The sequence below is a fragment of the Salvia splendens genome, chromosome 10, assembly GCF_004379255.2.
Source record: "Salvia splendens isolate huo1 chromosome 10, SspV2, whole genome shotgun sequence".
Taxonomy (NCBI): Eukaryota; Viridiplantae; Streptophyta; class Magnoliopsida; order Lamiales; family Lamiaceae; genus Salvia; species Salvia splendens.
In genome coordinates, this window is record NC_056041.1 from 1038971 (window position 1) to 1055816 (window position 16846).

The 16846-nt window shown below is 38.2% G+C and overlaps 2 protein-coding genes across 4 annotated transcripts; both read left to right on the forward strand.

Moving 5' to 3' along the window:
* Positions 1 to 149: 149 nt before the first annotated feature.
* On the forward strand, positions 150 to 4538 carry LOC121753073 (protein LUTEIN DEFICIENT 5, chloroplastic-like). Of its 2 annotated transcripts, none has more exons than XM_042148231.1 (16): positions 150 to 311; positions 399 to 552; positions 830 to 1046; positions 1128 to 1199; positions 1317 to 1427; positions 1560 to 1751; positions 1833 to 1994; positions 2094 to 2189; positions 2273 to 2374; positions 2955 to 2987; positions 3074 to 3154; positions 3237 to 3319; positions 3515 to 3646; positions 3826 to 3886; positions 4063 to 4128; positions 4238 to 4538. In XM_042148231.1, the coding sequence occupies exons 1-16, from the start codon at positions 212 to 214 to the stop codon at positions 4409 to 4411; spliced, it is 1836 nt and encodes a 611-aa protein (XP_042004165.1). In that variant the 5' UTR covers positions 150 to 211; the 3' UTR covers positions 4412 to 4538. The 2 variants fall into 2 exon arrangements, with proteins under 2 accessions (XP_042004165.1, XP_042004167.1); XM_042148233.1 differs by having other exon boundaries at positions 170 to 311; positions 386 to 552.
* Positions 4539 to 4770: 232 nt separating this feature from the next.
* Positions 4771 to 16434, forward strand: LOC121751758 (brefeldin A-inhibited guanine nucleotide-exchange protein 5-like). 2 transcript variants are annotated; one of them, XM_042146551.1, is made up of 34 exons: positions 4771 to 4894; positions 5068 to 5226; positions 5949 to 6049; positions 6795 to 6987; positions 7194 to 7315; positions 7398 to 7456; positions 7624 to 7681; positions 7755 to 7839; positions 7934 to 8113; positions 8257 to 8315; positions 8408 to 8477; positions 8567 to 8635; positions 8857 to 8979; positions 9057 to 9110; positions 9203 to 9285; positions 9424 to 9520; positions 9599 to 9697; positions 9820 to 10014; positions 10113 to 10223; positions 10292 to 10476; positions 10632 to 11255; positions 11623 to 12040; positions 12316 to 12555; positions 12642 to 12765; positions 12845 to 12993; positions 13110 to 13466; positions 13760 to 13926; positions 14034 to 14293; positions 14377 to 14552; positions 14723 to 14842; positions 14941 to 15077; positions 15182 to 15443; positions 15550 to 15645; positions 16075 to 16434. In XM_042146551.1, exons 2-34 carry the CDS (start codon positions 5194 to 5196, stop codon positions 16150 to 16152), a joined length of 5184 nt encoding a protein of 1727 aa, XP_042002485.1. In that variant the 5' UTR covers positions 4771 to 4894; positions 5068 to 5193; the 3' UTR covers positions 16153 to 16434. The 2 variants fall into 2 exon arrangements, with proteins under 2 accessions (XP_042002485.1, XP_042002483.1); XM_042146549.1 differs by having other exon boundaries at positions 5949 to 6024.
* Positions 16435 to 16846: the final 412 nt, after the last annotated feature.

Below are 16846 nucleotides of genomic sequence, written 5' to 3' on the forward strand. Positions count from 1 at the left end.
AGAGACGGTTAAGAGACGGAGCGTTGCAGGTTCCGTCTCTTAGTTAAGAGATGGAGGAAAAAAGGACAGTGGGGCCCTCAAATAGTGCTCAAATAGTAGTTAAGAGACGGTTTAAGAGACGGTATAGAGACAGCGTTGTGGATGGCCTTATGCCCATTATCGTCTTCCTGACTCCTCCTCTCCCCAGTATCATTTTCTCTCTGAAACAACAATGGCAGCGAGTCTCTCCTTCCATCAGTTCTCGCCGCAGACGTTTCAGGCGAGGGACTGGAGAAGGAAATTCAGCCCTGCTGTTAATTTGAAGTCCAATGGTACAATGCGTGAGGCGTAATGTACAACTAAGCCGGTTGTTTTCGTGTTTATTGTCTATTATTCGTGAATATAGATTGGATTTGCAGGGAATTCTGTGGTTAGTTGCTCGGCGTCGGGCAATGGGAGAGGAGGCCCCGGAGATGATGCGGTGAAGGATGTGGAGAGGCGTTTGGAAGAGAAGCGTAGGGCGGAGCTCTCGGCGCGAATTGCTTCCGGAGAATTTACAGTCGAGAAGCCAAGGTATAAATTTGGATTTTAACGTTGCACTGTGTGCTTTATTTGTAGTACCATTGGGAAATTATTGAAACTCTTAGAATTGGGGATTTTGTGATTTTGAGGTACTTGATTTTGTTATTTTTACGATTTAAAGTTAAATTGTAATCGACTGGGGTATTGTATGTTATTCATTTATGTTGCAGTTTGTTTGAATGTGAAGTATAATAGGTTTGGTTATGCAATTATTTTCTTGTGTAATTCCTTTTCTGGATCGTAAATTGCATTCTTGTTATGATTATAGCTTTCAATCGCAACTCAAAAATGGTTTGTCGAAACTGGGCTTACCGAAAGAGATAGTTGAGTTCATAGTCAATGTCACTGGCGGTTCAGGGGACTATCTGAAGATTCCGGAAGCAAAAGGCTTGATTGGCGCCATCAGAAACGAGGCATTTTTCGTGCCATTGTATGAGCTTTACCTAACTTATGGTGGAATTTTCAGACTAACATTTGGTCCTAAGGTTAGGTTCAGTTCGATTATAGTGCCTTTTTTCGTTCAAATTTATGCTTTGTTTAGCAACTATTGTGGGGTTCTATTGCAGTCGTTTCTAATAGTTTCGGATCCTTCAATCGCCAAACATATATTGAAAGACAATCCAAAATCTTATTCGAAGGTATTGCAGTTGCAGAGACAAGATGTTTCTGCTTCGTTTCTTGTCTACTACTGAACGTTTTGATTTCAGTATCTATTTGTGAACTGAATTGAGTTCAATTCTTTGATTTTCGACCAGGGAATTTTAGCTGAGATCTTAGACTTTGTAATGGGAAAAGGGCTTATACCCGCTGATGGGGAAATATGGCGTGTTAGAAGACGTGCTATAGTGCCTGCGTTGCATCAGAAGGTAGTGAGCAGATGGTGTGACCATTGTTATCCAAAAAAGAAAGAAAGAAAAACACGAGAAAGATTTAAAGATAATGTGATCTGTAGTATATATGTCGTTGTAACTGATACCACTTTACGTTGTTCCTCTTAGTTTGTGGCTGCCATGTTTAGCTTGTTTGGAGACGCGACTGATCGACTATGCAAAAAGCTTGACGCTGCTGCATCTGATGGCGAGGATGTTGAGATGGAGTCCCTCTTTTCCCGTTTGACATTAGATATCATTGGGAAAGCTGTATTCAATTATGATTTTGACTCTTTAAGTGTCGATACTGGAATTGTTGAGGTATTGGGCCTGGAACCATTTAGCTTATCACTTAGTGCCATTTTATGTTGAACCATCTCTAATACGTGCTCTTTGCTACAGGCTGTTTACACTGTTTTACGAGAAGCAGAGGACAGAAGTGTCGCGCCAATTCCTTTTTGGGAGATTCCTATATGGAAAGATATTTCGCCAAAGTTGAGGAAGGTTAATGCTGCTCTGAAGCTAGTGAACGACACATTAGATGACCTGATTGCAATTTGTAAGGTAGAGTTCGTTTGTCTATTCCTGATTCTTGTTTCTATGTTATTGCTAATCTGCAATAATCTTTACTTTTCTTGACCTATGCCCCTCGTCCGTTTTCAGAAAATTGTGGATGAAGAAGAACTGCAGTTCCATGAGGAGTACATGAACGAACGAGATCCTAGCATTCTTCATTTCCTATTAGCATCTGGGGATGATGTACGGAAGTGGTTAATCTTTCTCTCTATTTATAGATATATCACTGAATTTTCTGGTAAGATCCTCATCGGGATAATTTGTAGGTTTCAAGCAAACAACTCCGTGATGATCTGATGACAATGCTCATAGCTGGACATGAAACATCGGCGGCTGTGCTGACATGGACATTTTATCTTCTTTCACAGGTGTTAATGGTGGTGGTCTATGAATACTCAATGTTGTAAAGTAATATGATAGGGACCTCCCAGCAATATCGACTGAACCAGCCAAGGAGAAGCAGCCCGACGACCAGGCGTCGGTTCAGGAAGATAGAGGCGTGATCGAGAGAGGAATGAAGAAGACACGTGAGGTTGGCACGAGGATGGATCGGCCGAGAAGAAAGGTTTCAAGGCCCGTGAAGTATCGCGAATATACGTCGCACTAGTCATACTAATTTTCTACGTTAATTATTTTTGTTTCCTTATGTTTTATTTATATTTTTGTTAAGACATTATTATTAAATCTTTTCGGGTTTTCTTCTTGATTCTTTCCCGAATCGTAGAGTCGAATCAAGCAGGGTCCGGATTCTATATAAAGAATCCAATAGAGAGTCAAAAATTCATTCAAGATCAAAGAAATAAAATTCTCTTTCTTGAAACGCAAGCTTCAAAACCTTAGGAACTAGGGATTTGTTATCTTCGTGTTTCTTGATTATTTGTGCTCTAACCACTGGTAGGGATACGATTCTAACATTTCATTTATGTCTAATTGTTTTATAAATTCTAGGAGCCCAGTGTGATGGCCAAGCTTCAAAAAGAGGTTTGTCTCTTTGTCCATTTTACCTCTGTCTCCGAGTTTGAGGGTGATCACTTCAATTAATGTTTAGCTTTGAAACTGCTGCATAGGTTGATTCAGTTCTAGGTTATCGATTTCCTACCGTTGAAGACATGAAGAAGCTCAAATATACAACTAGAGTTATCAATGAAGTGAGTAATCCCGTAGGTTGCAAGCTATCTCTGCATTTCTCCTCTCTCAATTTTAACTTTTATATTTTTCCGACTTTTGCAGTCGTTGAGACTCTATCCACAGCCTCCTGTTTTGATTCGTCGTTCCCTCGGTGATGACATGCTTGGGAAGTACCCAATTAAAAAGTTAGTTCTTAATAGCCATGAAATTGTTGTGTACAAGATTTTACACTTTTTGATTAAATAGTTAGTTCTTAATAACCATGGCCTTTGACTACCTAGAATGAGAGTGTCGTATTATCTGTCGTTGAACTATGGGATCACCTTTCTTTGCATAGACAGACCTTTTCTCTTTCTGTCTAAAAGAAGTTGGTGTTGCAGGGATGAGGATATATTCATATCTGTGTGGAATTTGCACCGTTCCCCTCATCTCTGGGAAGAAGCCGACAAATTCAATCCTGAAAGATGGCCTTTAGACGGCCCAAATCCAAACGAGACAAACCAGAATTTCAGGTCTGAATCCTCAGCTGCTAACTTTGTGTCCAGAGTCCAGACCTGAAATCACAATTTGTATATGGTAGCTTAAAGCTCACATTCTTTTCACCCCGAAGGTTTCAATCGCCTGATAGTCTGGTAGGTATCTCAAACACTCGTCAGCTAATGCGAGGAACTCTGTTACTTTTCTATTGCAGCTACTTGCCGTTCGGGGGAGGTCCAAGAAAGTGTATAGGAGACATGTTTGCAACATTCGAGGTAAACTATTTCAAGCCCAACCATTTTAGCTGCAGATTCAATCATGAAGTCATGATCTTGATACTTTAACATTCCACTAGGCTAAATCTTGATTAGTTTGATGTTGAATTGTGTTTTTCTTTCTCGCTAAATCTGCCCATCATATTAATAGAGCAATTATCTTCTTCGATTTGCAGACTGTTGTAGCAGTCGCAATGCTTGTCCGTAGATTTGATTTCCAGCTCGCAGTTGGTGCCCCTCCAGTAAGTAATCTCCAAAATCATTGACAATTGCCCTTCATCTACATCGCTGCCATGTGTTGTTAGTCCAACCTATCGCCTGAAGTAAACGCTTCCTTCTCGCTCGTTGCAGGTCAAGATGACTACTGGCGCAACCATCCACACCACAGAAGGTCTGAAAATGACAGTTAGGAGAAGGCAGCAAGCTCCTGTGATTCCGAACCTGGAGGTTTCGACTATGAATGTGGACTCGTCGCCAAACATTCAAGAGACAGATCAGACCAGCCTCAATTTATTAGAGAGATAGAGATATTAGTGAATCTGCACTTTGTTACTTCAACTACTCCAAACTCTCTATATATATGAATACATAACATGTGTATACACACATTTTTATACTCATTCATTTTCAAGTTAATTGATTCGTATTTAAAGAATAGTATGAAAGATCCTTTTGTTCCGAGGAGGTTGTAAGCATACACAAAAAAATATTTAAATTACCATAAATAAAAAAGAAAATTATGTGTATCATAAAACTATATCATGAGATACGTTGTTATTAATATTGCAAAAGCCTCATATAGATAAAAATTTAATTCTCTAGATACACAATCTCTTCGTATAAAACGAATTGACGATTTTCAATAAAACAAAAAGCGTTACTACATTTTCAACTGCGAACAACGACTCTGTTTCATGTCTTAAAACAGAGGTTCTCTCAGCGCCCATTCTTCCAAGCCAGATCTCTTGACTTTTCTCTAACAAAGATAAAATTTCTGCAAAAACCCAGGTGAAACATTCAATCTTTCTTCTGGTATTTCGTTCAGTCCACTGCGTTTGATCGGAAGATCGCAATCTCGCATACCTAATGCGTGTGAATATGTGATCAGTTTTGTTCTTGATCCAATTTGATCAGAAGAGAGGGAATTCCTCTAATTTTTGAAATTGGGATTTGTGATGCAGCTTGAGCTGAACTGAATTGAACTGAGGGGATAAAAGGTTCGGCAGAGATGTCGGGCGGCGCGCCGGGAGACCTTGTGGCTCGGGCATTTGAGTCGATGCTCAAAGAATGTTCTAACAAGAAATACAATGTTCTTCAATCCTCCATCCAGACGTATTTGGGTGCGTTTGTATCTAAATTGTGCCTCTTTTGCTCAGCATTTGGGGCTGTATGCGATAAATATGGCTGAGGTGTTTCTTGTTTAGTTTATGTTTTTGTTTGGTTGGCCAAACTTGATTGAGTGTGTGGAGGTTAGTTGTGTTTGATTCTAGATTCTATAGGAAGCGGTTGTGTGGAATATATGTATTGTGCATTTGTGTTTGTGAAATTGAGCTATTGTTTCACTTGTGGGGAAGTAAGTTATAGTGAAAGTAGTACTTGTGGGAAAGTAAGTTATAGTGAATGTAGAATTTGTGGTTATGAGACACACCAAAGCCCCATTAACTTTCCATTCTTTTTTGGGGTTATTGTTTTTAACTACGATTAATATTCGTCTTGTCTGCTCTTTGTGATTGTTTTCCATCTTTCGCCTATGTATTTTTATTTTAATATTTTTCTCATGTTTATGCTTTACCTAGGCTACTTTATGTCACACGTGAATGTGTTCTTTTTTTTTTCTTCCGTGTTTTTTTTTGGTGGTGGGGGAGTGTTGGTGGATCAATAAATTGGGGCGGTCTTTTTTTTGGTGGTGGGGGAGTGTTGGTGGATCAATAAATTGGGGTTATCGTACAACAATGCCTTAGTCAGCAACGTTTTGACTGCGTGTTTCACACTTTTGTGCTGTTAATGTCGATTGATATCTGTCAAACTGATATATGTTTTCCGTTTTCCTTTGATGATTCAGACAGTGGAAAGGATTCCAATCAGCAGTCAAATATTGGCGAGACTAAGCAAGACTCAACGGCAGCTCCAAAGCAAAGGTGTTCTAGCGACAGTGAGATTTAGGTTTTGGTACTCTTGGCGAATAATGTTATGAAAACCTCATCCTTGTATCCATGAATTCTCACTGTTGTCGAACTGCATTTCCTAAATAACTGGCGTGAATGCTGAAGGGGAGCAAGAAAAAATGTTATTAGATGGGAAAATATGCATCCGAAATAATTACTAGTCTCGTATGTAGGTTCATGAGAGTGTAGATATGCACTCTTACTCATTGATATACATAGATATGCCCGAATTCTAGGTAGGTTAAGTGAAGTTCAGAATAATTACTTCCCTCGGTGCAAAACTTAAATGAAGTCACGTGCCTTCAGAACAAGAGTGATGTAAAATTGATATCAAGTTAAAAACATCAAACATTGTGCTAATGATATGATGGGTGGCATATCATTGGTTTTCATTATAGATCACTGAATCTGTCATCATGCATCACCTACGATTATACGTTTGGTTGTGAATTTGGTGGCATGTTCTGGAATATGTATTTTGAGAGACAGAATTAATGCTTGGTTGATATATGTTCTCAAATTATGTGTTGTAGGAGAGAAGTTTGAGGGGAAGTAATATTTTTTCACCCTTTTCTTAGAAATAGAGATACATAAGCAGGTATGCAAGAAGAGAAATATAGATGCATAAGTTTCTCCCTTGGAAAAACGGTTAATTTCTCCTGATGGAGTATCTTCGTATTATTCAATCCTGCTTCTTTATCTCTGTTCCATGTAGTTTCAATTTGTACAATACTTTTTCTCAGTGGTTCATTTGAACCTGACTCCGGAGGTGAAAAAAATGAGGGAGCTGAATCAGCTGCTAAGGATGTCGAACCTACTAGCAGCAGTGGATCAACCACAGCAGTGTCAGATGCTGATCTTGTTCTGGAACCTCTTAAGCTTGCATTTGAAACGAAGAATACTAAATTGGTGGAACTTGCATTGGATTGCTTTCATGTACGTCCTCCATTTCGTTCATACTTATATAGTTTGTAGAAATTTCTTTCTGGGATAGGCTATTCAAAATTCAGTAATTGCCCATATGAAAGTTGATATTGATATGTTGTGGTGTATGGCTTATCACATTCACCTCTAGGGAATGAATATGAAATGTTATGGATGTAATGTAATCAGTTACATTTCCTCTTCTTTTTTACACGCAGAAACTCGTTGTTTACAATCATCTAGAAGGTGATCCTGGTATTGATGGCGATAACAATTCAAAATTGTTGACAGACATACTCAACATGGTTTGCAGCTGTGTGGATAATTCGACACCTGACAGGTACATGTATTGATACAATAAGACTGAGCTTTCTGGGATTTGACATTTCCCGAGTATAATAGCCTTATAAAATAAAATGCAGTGTTACTCTTCAAGTAATGAAAGTTCTTCTTACTGCCATAGCATCGACGAAGGTTCGAGGTATTTCATGTTATGGGCTCTATTATTGTTCAATTGTCCTAATATGATACTCCATATAATTTTGTTATGATACCCCATTTCACCAAATATGTGGAAACATACAGTTCAGACTTATCTCAAGAAAATATTAATTGATATGCTGTAATCTTTGATTTCTTGTTATGCAGTTCATGGTGGGCCATTGCTCGAAGTCATCAAAGTTTGCTTTAATATTGCTATTACTAGGTATCTTCATTTTGTTATCCCGATTTGTTTGACTTATACATCATCTAGTGCTAATACTTCCTGGCATGTTTAGCAAGAGTCCTATAAACCAAGCAACAGCAAGGGCATCACTGACGCAAATGCTCAGCATCATTTTTAGACAAATGGAAAACGATGTGGTATGCAATATATTCTTATACAAATTCTTTTGCATAATTCCAGCATGGGTAGAGTGATTATACATGATAGAACATATACGTCCTTTTCATTCAGGTATCTCCGGAATCTTCTAAAAGCAAAGATGGTCAAATGGAGGACTTAGAAAAGTCGCTCAGTGATCATAATGACCCTAAAAAGACTACAGACGACATTATAACTGTGAAATATTTAGATAGTACACTCATTGCGTCTGGTGAAGGAATTCAGAGTCTTGTAGGTGGCGCTGATATAAAGGTATATCGCTCGCATTGATATGTTTATGTCTTTCTCTTGCAGTTTGATGATATGTTTATCATTTTCTTTGTTAATAACGTTGTTTGAGATTGTTTATAGATATCTCATATCTGCAGTTTTGGTTAAAACTCCTCTATGTATAGGGTCTCGAGGATGTCCTTCTGAAGGCTGTGGATCTTGAAGATGATAGTAAACTCGAAAGGTACAGTCGCAATCTGAGTTTGCAAAAGTGCATGATTACAGTCGCAATCTGAGTTTGCCTACGGTGATAGTAAAATTGCTGATCTCTTTCAGTGGAACGGGTCAAAAGAGCATGAGTATTGCACAACGTGATGCTTTACTTCTTTTCCGTACTCTCTGTAAGGTTTGTGTATCTGGATGGAATCTTCTTACATTCTAATCCTAATTTTTTTGTCCGAACATTTTTTTATTAATCTAGCAATTTGCTTACAGATGGCTATGAAGGAGGGCAATGATGAAGTTACTTCCAAAAATCGTATTCTATCTCTTGAGCTTTTACAGGTTAAAGATTTCTTATATTTGTTTTCCATCACCCCCATCCCAAAAGAAGAACTATAAAATAGGCATAAATTAGACTTTTTGTCGGTGCAATAGTTTGTTTCGGGGAGTTGTTTTTTCTTTGATAATTTTGTTACAGATAATGAAGGATATGTTTGCGCCTTATAATGATGACGCTGCACTGTTAATGTGTTTTAACGAAGCATACTCATTTGAATTGATAGGGTGTATTGGCTGATTGCGGTGTCTCATTCACAAAGAATTGTCAGTTTGTTGACTCATTAAGAGGTCACCTTTCATTTGCATTATTGCGGGCGGCGGTTTCCCAGTCTCCTGTGTTATTTCAGGTATGTTATGGTTGTGCTTTGACATCCTTTACTTATTGCTGTTAAAGTTCTAATAGTTTTGTTTCATGTCTTGCTAGCATGCAGCGGGGATTTTCTCAGTTGTTTTGTTGCGATTTAGGGAAAGTCTCAAGGTCAAACAAAAACATTGCTCATCTTGTCTTAAACAAAAGAAAGACTTCGTTTCACTTGCCTTCTCAAGCTGAACATATCGATCCTTTTACAGGCTGAAATCGGAGTTTTCTTTCCCATAATTGTTCTGAAAGCTTTGGATGGATCAGATCTTAATCAAAAGCTAGTCGTACTCCGGTATGCTGTTGTCTTTTGAAACAAATATTGGAATATAGGCATAAGATGCATCATCACGTTGCTCAAGTTCTTGCTCTGCTACCTTGGGTCAAAAGCAGCTCATGTTGGCTTTTAATTATCATTAATAAAATTTGCCAGGACATTGGAGAAAATCTGCAAGGATCCTCAGACGCTTGTTGACCTGTATATAAATTACGACTGTGACAATGAACCACCAAACCTGTTTGAAAAGATGGTATGTGTTTTGTGATATAGGATATTTTCGTGTACAATCCGTATTACTCTATCATCATACAATTTCTTTCTCATCTAGGTTGCCAATTTATCCAAAATTGCTCAAGGTACTCAAAATGTGGATCCAAAATCTTCTGCCGCATCCCAGACAGTATCAATTAAGATATCGTCTCTTCAGGTCTATCTCAAACATTGCTTGCGCTCTCATGATCTTATCATTCTGACTTATGAGAGCTAACTTCCACCGTTCCACATTGTCTTGTAAATTGACCTGTGCCTGTTTGCGGGTTGTTGCTCTAGGGTCTCGTGAATATTGTCAAATCACTAGTAATTAGGGAGAAGGGGCACAGAAAATCAGATAATCAGAACGAGGATAATAAATCTTCTGAAGCTTTAGCTAGAAGATTGGATGGATCAAAAGGTACGGGAGAATCACTGAGCAATTTTGAGGGGTTAAAGGTTTATAAGTCCACGATGGAAGCCTCTGTCTCTGAGGTATGAAAATTTGCTACTTTAATGATATTATATGTCTATTTCTTTTCTCGAATATTATGATTTAGTTACTTAGAAGACTCATACTTTGACGTGCACAGTTTAATGAGCAACCAGCGAAGGGCATAGAGCACTTAATATCCAGTCAGGTAGTGGAGCAGAATCCAGCTTCAGTTGCCCAGTTTCTTCGACATACTCCCGATTTAGACAAGGTAGATAGGATGCCTTTTGTTTTCATAATTATTTTAAAGAAGTTTATCTTATCGAATCTGATTTTCAGGCTATGATTGGGGACTACTTAGGTCAGCATGAGAAATTCCCCAAAGCTGTTTTGCGTGCTTACGTTGAATCCATCAACTTTTCTGGAATGGAGCTTGACATGGCAATACATGAGTTCCTCAAAGGGTTTGAACTTCCGGGTGAAGCTCAGATGATTGATCGCATAATGGAGACATTTTCAGAACGGTAATCATTGTTTGTTGTACCACCACATTCATATGAAGCACCCATGTTCAGGGAAAATTTGAGAATGAAAAGGCATGAATGTGATAAGTATAAAAATTATTGTTGCCAACAGAAACTTCTATATTCTTTGATAAGATATATCTCCTTTTCTGCAGCTACTGTACCGACAACCCCGGTCTATTTAAGACTGCAGACACTGCATATGTGCTTGCTTATGCTATTATTTTGCTTCAAGCCGATGCTCACTATTTAACGGGGTGGCCGAAACTGTCCAGAAGCGATTTCATACAAATGAGTGCAAGTACTGCTGAAGAATCTGCTCCTCAAGAACTCTTGGAGGAGATATATGATAACATTGTAAAAGCAGAATTAGTAAATAAAGATGATTCAGTGGACTGTTTGAAAAACAGCAAGTATAAATTAGAACTGAACGGGAGACGCGGCCTACTCAATGTTCTCAATCTGTCCTTTCCTAGAAGGATATCTTCGAGCGATTCTATTCCCGACAAGGAGGCTGTTCTTAATCAGATACATGCTGTGATTAAGGAGCAAGGCGACAAAAAAGGTGTCTTTTACACTTCAGACAGGATCGACATTTTACGTCCAATGGTTGAAGTTGTAGGATGGCCATTACTTGCTACTTTTTCCGTTGTCATGGGTGAACCAGACAACTCAACATGGATTAGTATTTGTATGGAAGGATTCAAAGAAGGTGTAGTTATAATGTTCGCGCTCGGAATGGACACCATCCGCTATGCATTTTTGACTTCATTACTGAGGTAATTCTCAAATTATCTTCAGAAACATTGCATAATAGTTAGCAGTTACCACTTTATTCTTGTTTATGTCATGTAAAGCAGTGTTAGGATTCCCGTCTTTCATATCAGCATGAACATGAAGAACAAAGATGACAAAAGTTATCATCCAAGCTTATTCGGTTGTGTTTTAGAGTTTTAGTTGACAATTTCATCATTTGTTGATAAATCTGTGTGGTAGCTTTAGGAATGAACGGAATGTTTTGGTTGGAGGGATATGATTTGAAGAAAGTATTTTGACTGATCAATTCCACCGGTATAATGGCAAACATATCTTGAAACATTGACATGATTGAAAGAGGCATAATAATATCTTATCAATTGATTGCAGGTATAATTTCTTACACGCGCCTAGAGATATGCGTGAGAAAAATGTAGAAGCTCTACGTACCCTTCTTGATTTGTGCGATACCCATATGTATGCCCTTCAAGACTCTTGGTTAGCTATTCTGGAATGTATTTCGCGTCTTGAATATATTGTTTCTTGGCCTGCTATGACTGCAACCATCGTGCAAGGAACAAATCAAAACTCTAGAGATGCTATTCTTCAATCTCTGAGAGAGCTCTCAGGAAAAGCAACTGAACAAGTCTTCTCGAATAGTGTCAAATTGCCCAGTGAATCAGTGGTTGAGTTTTTTTCCGCTTTGTGTTATGTATCAGCCGAGGAATTAAAACAGTCACCAGCTCGTACTTTTAGCTTGCAGAAGATTGTTGGAATTAGCTATTCCAATATGACTCGCATACACATGGTAATCTGAACACCTTACAAATTTATTTTCATTTACAGTGTTTTTATTGTACGCATGTGCTGCGTTGGTCCAGCAAGGATATGCATCTATCTTCACAATCAGAGGGTTGGTTACACATTCTCACAGTAATTAAGGGTTCGAATCCCGTTAGGGGCAAAAATTTTATTTTTGTAGTGCAGTGAACTGTATTAGGAATGTATGTAGTGACTTTATACATTCAGTGCAATGTTATTGCAATCCTAGGATGGTTATGGTCCTAATTCTTCTATTTCCAGGTTTGGGCTAGAATATGGACCGTCTTAGCACAACATTTCGTCTTTGCTGGGAGTCACGCTGATGAAAAGGTTGCAATATACGCAATAGATTCTCTACAACGGCTCGGAATGAAATATTTGGAGCATCCCGAGCTTGGACACTTCACTTTCCAGAAAGGAATTCTCAAACCATTCGTCGTTCTCATGCAAAGCAGCAAAAGTGAATCCATAAGAAGGCTTATATTAAGTGGCATCGTTCAAGTATGTTTGCCTTGTACTATCTGATCTTTTGTGAATTTATATTGCTGCTTCTTTTGATATCAATGTATTCTAGTTAAATTAAACAGATCATAAGATCAAGAGCTGGAATTATAAAATCTGGATGGCATAGCATTTTCATGATTTTCACAATGGCTGCCGACGATAGCCTAGAACCCATAGTCGAAAGTGCATTTGAGAATATTGAACAAGGTTTGAGGCCGAACTTTCTCTTTTCTCTTCATATATTGCTCGATTTAGAAATGTTCGTGTCTAACAAACAGTGCTGCAGTTATATTGGAGCACTTCAATCAAGTTTTTGTCGACTGCTTCATGGATTGTGTGAACTGCCTGATTGGATTCGCCACCAATAAGAGCTCAGTTGACATTAGCTTGAAGTCCATTGCTCTCCTCCGCATATCTGAGAATCGTCTTTCAGAGGTCTGTTTTCAAGTACTAATAATTTTGAATGTTTTATGGATTTTATATAAATTTATATCATAAACCAAACTCTCTTCTGATGAATCTAGCTATTATTTCTTGCTCCTCGTTTCCAGGGTCTTGTACCTGTTGGTTCTCTGAAATCTGTAGATAGCGCAGCTGACGAAACTTGCAAATTAGCCGAGCATTATTGGTTCCCCATGCTGTCCGGTCTTTCTAGACTTATATCTGATCCGAGATCGGAGGTCAGTAATTGTGCACTCGAGGTTCTATTCGATTTGCTGGACGAGAGAGGAAGCAAATTCTCAACGGCATTTTGGGAGAGTATTTTCCAAGGAATCCTTTTCCCCATTTTTGACCATGTGAGACATGCTGGAAAAGAGAATCTTATGTCTTCCGAGGAAGAGTGGCTTCGTGAAAGCACTATCCACGCTCTCCAGTTGCTGTGCGATCTTTTCAACAGTTTTTACAAGGTATAGTTATTTCCATGAGTACTATGCTATTAAACGTTTCTAAAGAATTCATTTACTCAAAAATTAGTGATTACTGTCTCTACTGCTGCTACTAAATTTTGGTTGAAAAATATTGTCTACTTCAACTACTACTATTATAATATCGCGTGAATTTATGTGTTTAAGTGTTTTCTTGTTTTTTCACCTTTAATAAGTATGGTTACTTACATTTATCTTCTTTTCCCTGTCTGATTTTATATGGAGTGTTCATGAATTTTGAAGGAGTTGTGATGATTGATGTTCGTTTAACGCAGGATGTGTGTTTTATGCTGCCCCAACTGCTCAGTTTACTGTTAGATTGTGCAAAAAAGACCGATCAATCCGTTGTTTCAATAGCTTTGGGGGCATTGGTTCATCTGATCGAAGTTGGAGGTCACCAGTTCACCTCCGATGACTGGGTTACTTTGTTGAAAAGTTTGAAGTAATCTCTCTCTCTCTCTCTCTCTCTCACACACACACACACACACGCACACACACACTTTTTTATTTCTAGTTTTGTTGTTAAATTTACTGATTGCTTCTGAGCAGAGATGCTGTGTATACAACACAACCACGTGAGCTTCTCAACGATGCGAGTTTCGAGAATGGGAAGCATCGCAAAGTATTATTATCAGGAGACTTGGACAGTGGTGTTCGGGTATCCGGAGACTTATTGCATAACAATCATGATACAATCCATACAAATGGGAGTTCCGTGGGTTCGACATCCTTCAAAGCTAATGGTGATGAAAACGCATTGGAACAAGATCAAGAAACGACGCGCGCAGTGGATATGGAGGTATCTCAAGGTTAGTGGTGCAGATATGTTTAAAGATTATTTTTCAGTAAAATAGCACCAAATTTATAGAAAGTGATGGTGTTTTTTCTGTAGCCCCGCCATCGCAATCTGCTGGAGCAACGGAATCTGAAGTTGGAAGCCTTCAGCGTAGTCAAACATTTGGACAAAAAATAATGGGGAATATGCGGGACAACCTGTTAACGAGAAGTTTTACGTCGAAACCAAAGAACTTTACATCTGATGCAGCAGTGGCGTCTTCCCCATCCAAGGTTCGTTTTTCCAATGTGTACGCTTATTATGAGTCAGTTCTTGATCACATCGTGAGCTGAAATAACTATATTGTTTTTTGGAGAAGTATTAGTGAATGCATCTTTGCTTAGCTAATGGTCCTTGTCATCGCTGTTGGAAAATCCGACCTTATGTTTTGGGCGTTGTGTAGTTTCCTGATGCAAATAAGGACGTTAATGCCAAAGATGCGGAGGAAAGTCTGATGTTGGAAACCGTTAGGAGTAAATGTGTGACACAACTGTTGCTTCTAGGTTCGATTGATGGTATTCAGGTACAATCTCTTTCGTGCTAAAACGAGCCTTTATATGGAGGGCATTAATCGTCACCTCCTGCTAATGTCTTGGCACGATGCACTTTTTCGACTTTCAGAAGAATTACTGGAACAAGTTGGGTGCAGATGCGAAAGTCACGATGATGGAGATCTTGTTCTCGATCCTAGAGTTTGCCGCCACCTACAACTCGTATACCAACCTCAGATTGCGAATGCAGCAGAGTTCTACAGAAAGGTTGGCTAAAAATGAGCCCTCGACTAGGAAACTCAACTCTTTGGCATGTTTTTGCTTTGTTACTCTCCCGATTTTATAATATGTAATAATTCGCTCCTCGACAGGCCTCCGTTGAATCTGCTCCGCCAGGAGCTGACCGCAACTACCATCTATCTCGACATCCTGCTAAAGACAACGGCTGCAGTTGAAGTTCAAGACGCCAAAGCAGCCAAAGAAGAGAAGCCTGAAGGTATAGCTGAAGAAAAGCTGGTCTCTTTCTTCGAACAGGTGCTGAGAGAAGCATCTGATTTTCAATCTAGCATGGAAGAGACGGCGAATATGGAACTCCATCGAGTTCTAGAACTGCGTGCGCCTATAATTGTGAAGGTAGTACGTTTCATCCTCAATTGTGAAGGGAAAAATTATGATATAGTATGATTCGCTTTATTTTGCTCCTTCGTTCGATTTTCTAAGCTTAATGCACGGTTTTCAGGTATTGAAAGGTATGTGCGAGATGAATCCCCAGATTTTCAAGGATCACCTCAGAGATTTATACCCTTACATTACAAAACTCGTCTGCTCCGAACAGGTTAGTTCGTTCGCTGCAAGCTCTACTTACATAATCTATCAGACTTATAAGATGTAACGTGTTAAGAGCTTATAAGTTGTCATGAAAAAAATAGAAAATAGAAATAACAAACCATAGGTAGAGTAAGAAAATAGAAATAACAAACCATAGGTAGAGTAAGAAAATAGAAATAACTAACCACAGTAAGATTATTTTTGCAAATTGATTGTTTCTGATAAAATAGTGAAAACATAAGATAGGGATGATGAAATTTATTTTATTGGGAACTTATTTTTACATAGAAGCTTATTTTGCCAAACACTTATCAATAGTTTACATGCTGTTTCGAAAGAACTTATAGGCTCAGCCAAACTCCGTCTTAGATTAATTGAAATATCACGAGTTTGAATATCACCATTGATTCCTAACACGCGATTAATTCCCTTGTAGATGGACGTTCGCAGTGCGCTTGCGGATCTATTTAGCTCACAGCTCAGCACGATGTTGCCCATCGGAGACGAAGAGTGATTGTAAATTCAAATACGATCACGACTTATGTTTGTTTCTTCCCGCGCCCAACTTTGAAAATTATTCTATTTTTTTGTAGAATTTTTACTAATATAATCTCACTGTAAAAAAAAGTATTCTATTTTTTGTAGAATTTTTATACCTGCTTAAGGCCACATCTATAGTACTTTACTAGCTAGATTGATTATAAGTAGTAATGGGGGCTTGGAAAAATTGGATTTTTGAAGAATAGGATATGTGATTATTTATTTCGACACATTTATAAATTGCATTTTTGAGACAGTTCTATTAAGTTGGTGTACATTTGATTCTTCTAATAATTTTTAACTATTTATGAATTTGTCAATTAATTATGTTGCTATTAGGTCCAGTCCAATAATTATACGTATAAAAAGAAGAAAAACGTTATTCAATGATTCTGTCATGCAAGTTACAATTATTGTTTTATTACGCTAATGTACATAGTATTGTTATGATTTAATAAAGTTAAATTAAAATCAGTAAATCATATGATCAATTTGCTACGATCATTGTGTTTTGCAAAATGCAATACCCCATAGAAGGAATTTCACAAAAAAGATGGAGACATTTTTATGATTATTCAAAGTGAATTTTCCCGGTCGGATCGAAAAATAATTGTTTGTATAGTATATAAGTATTAATTAGTATGAAAAGAAAAAACAGTGAGATTTTG

Coding starts and splice junctions, on each gene's coding strand:
- LOC121751758 (XM_042146549.1), top strand. CDS start 5,115: ATGTCGGGCGGCGCGCCGGGAGACCTTGTGGCTCGGGCATTTGAGTCG. Junction 9,698..9,819: donor TTAAGATATCGTCTCTTCAG/GTCTATCTCAAA, acceptor TTGTTGCTCTAG/GGTCTCGTGAATATTGTCAA. Junction 14,843..14,940: donor GTTCGATTGATGGTATTCAG/GTACAATCTCTT, acceptor TTCGACTTTCAG/AAGAATTACTGGAACAAGTT.
- LOC121753073 (XM_042148231.1), top strand. CDS start 212: ATGGCAGCGAGTCTCTCCTTCCATCAGTTCTCGCCGCAGACGTTTCAG. Junction 1,200..1,316: donor ATCCAAAATCTTATTCGAAG/GTATTGCAGTTG, acceptor ATTTTCGACCAG/GGAATTTTAGCTGAGATCTT. Junction 2,988..3,073: donor TGGCCAAGCTTCAAAAAGAG/GTTTGTCTCTTT, acceptor ACTGCTGCATAG/GTTGATTCAGTTCTAGGTTA.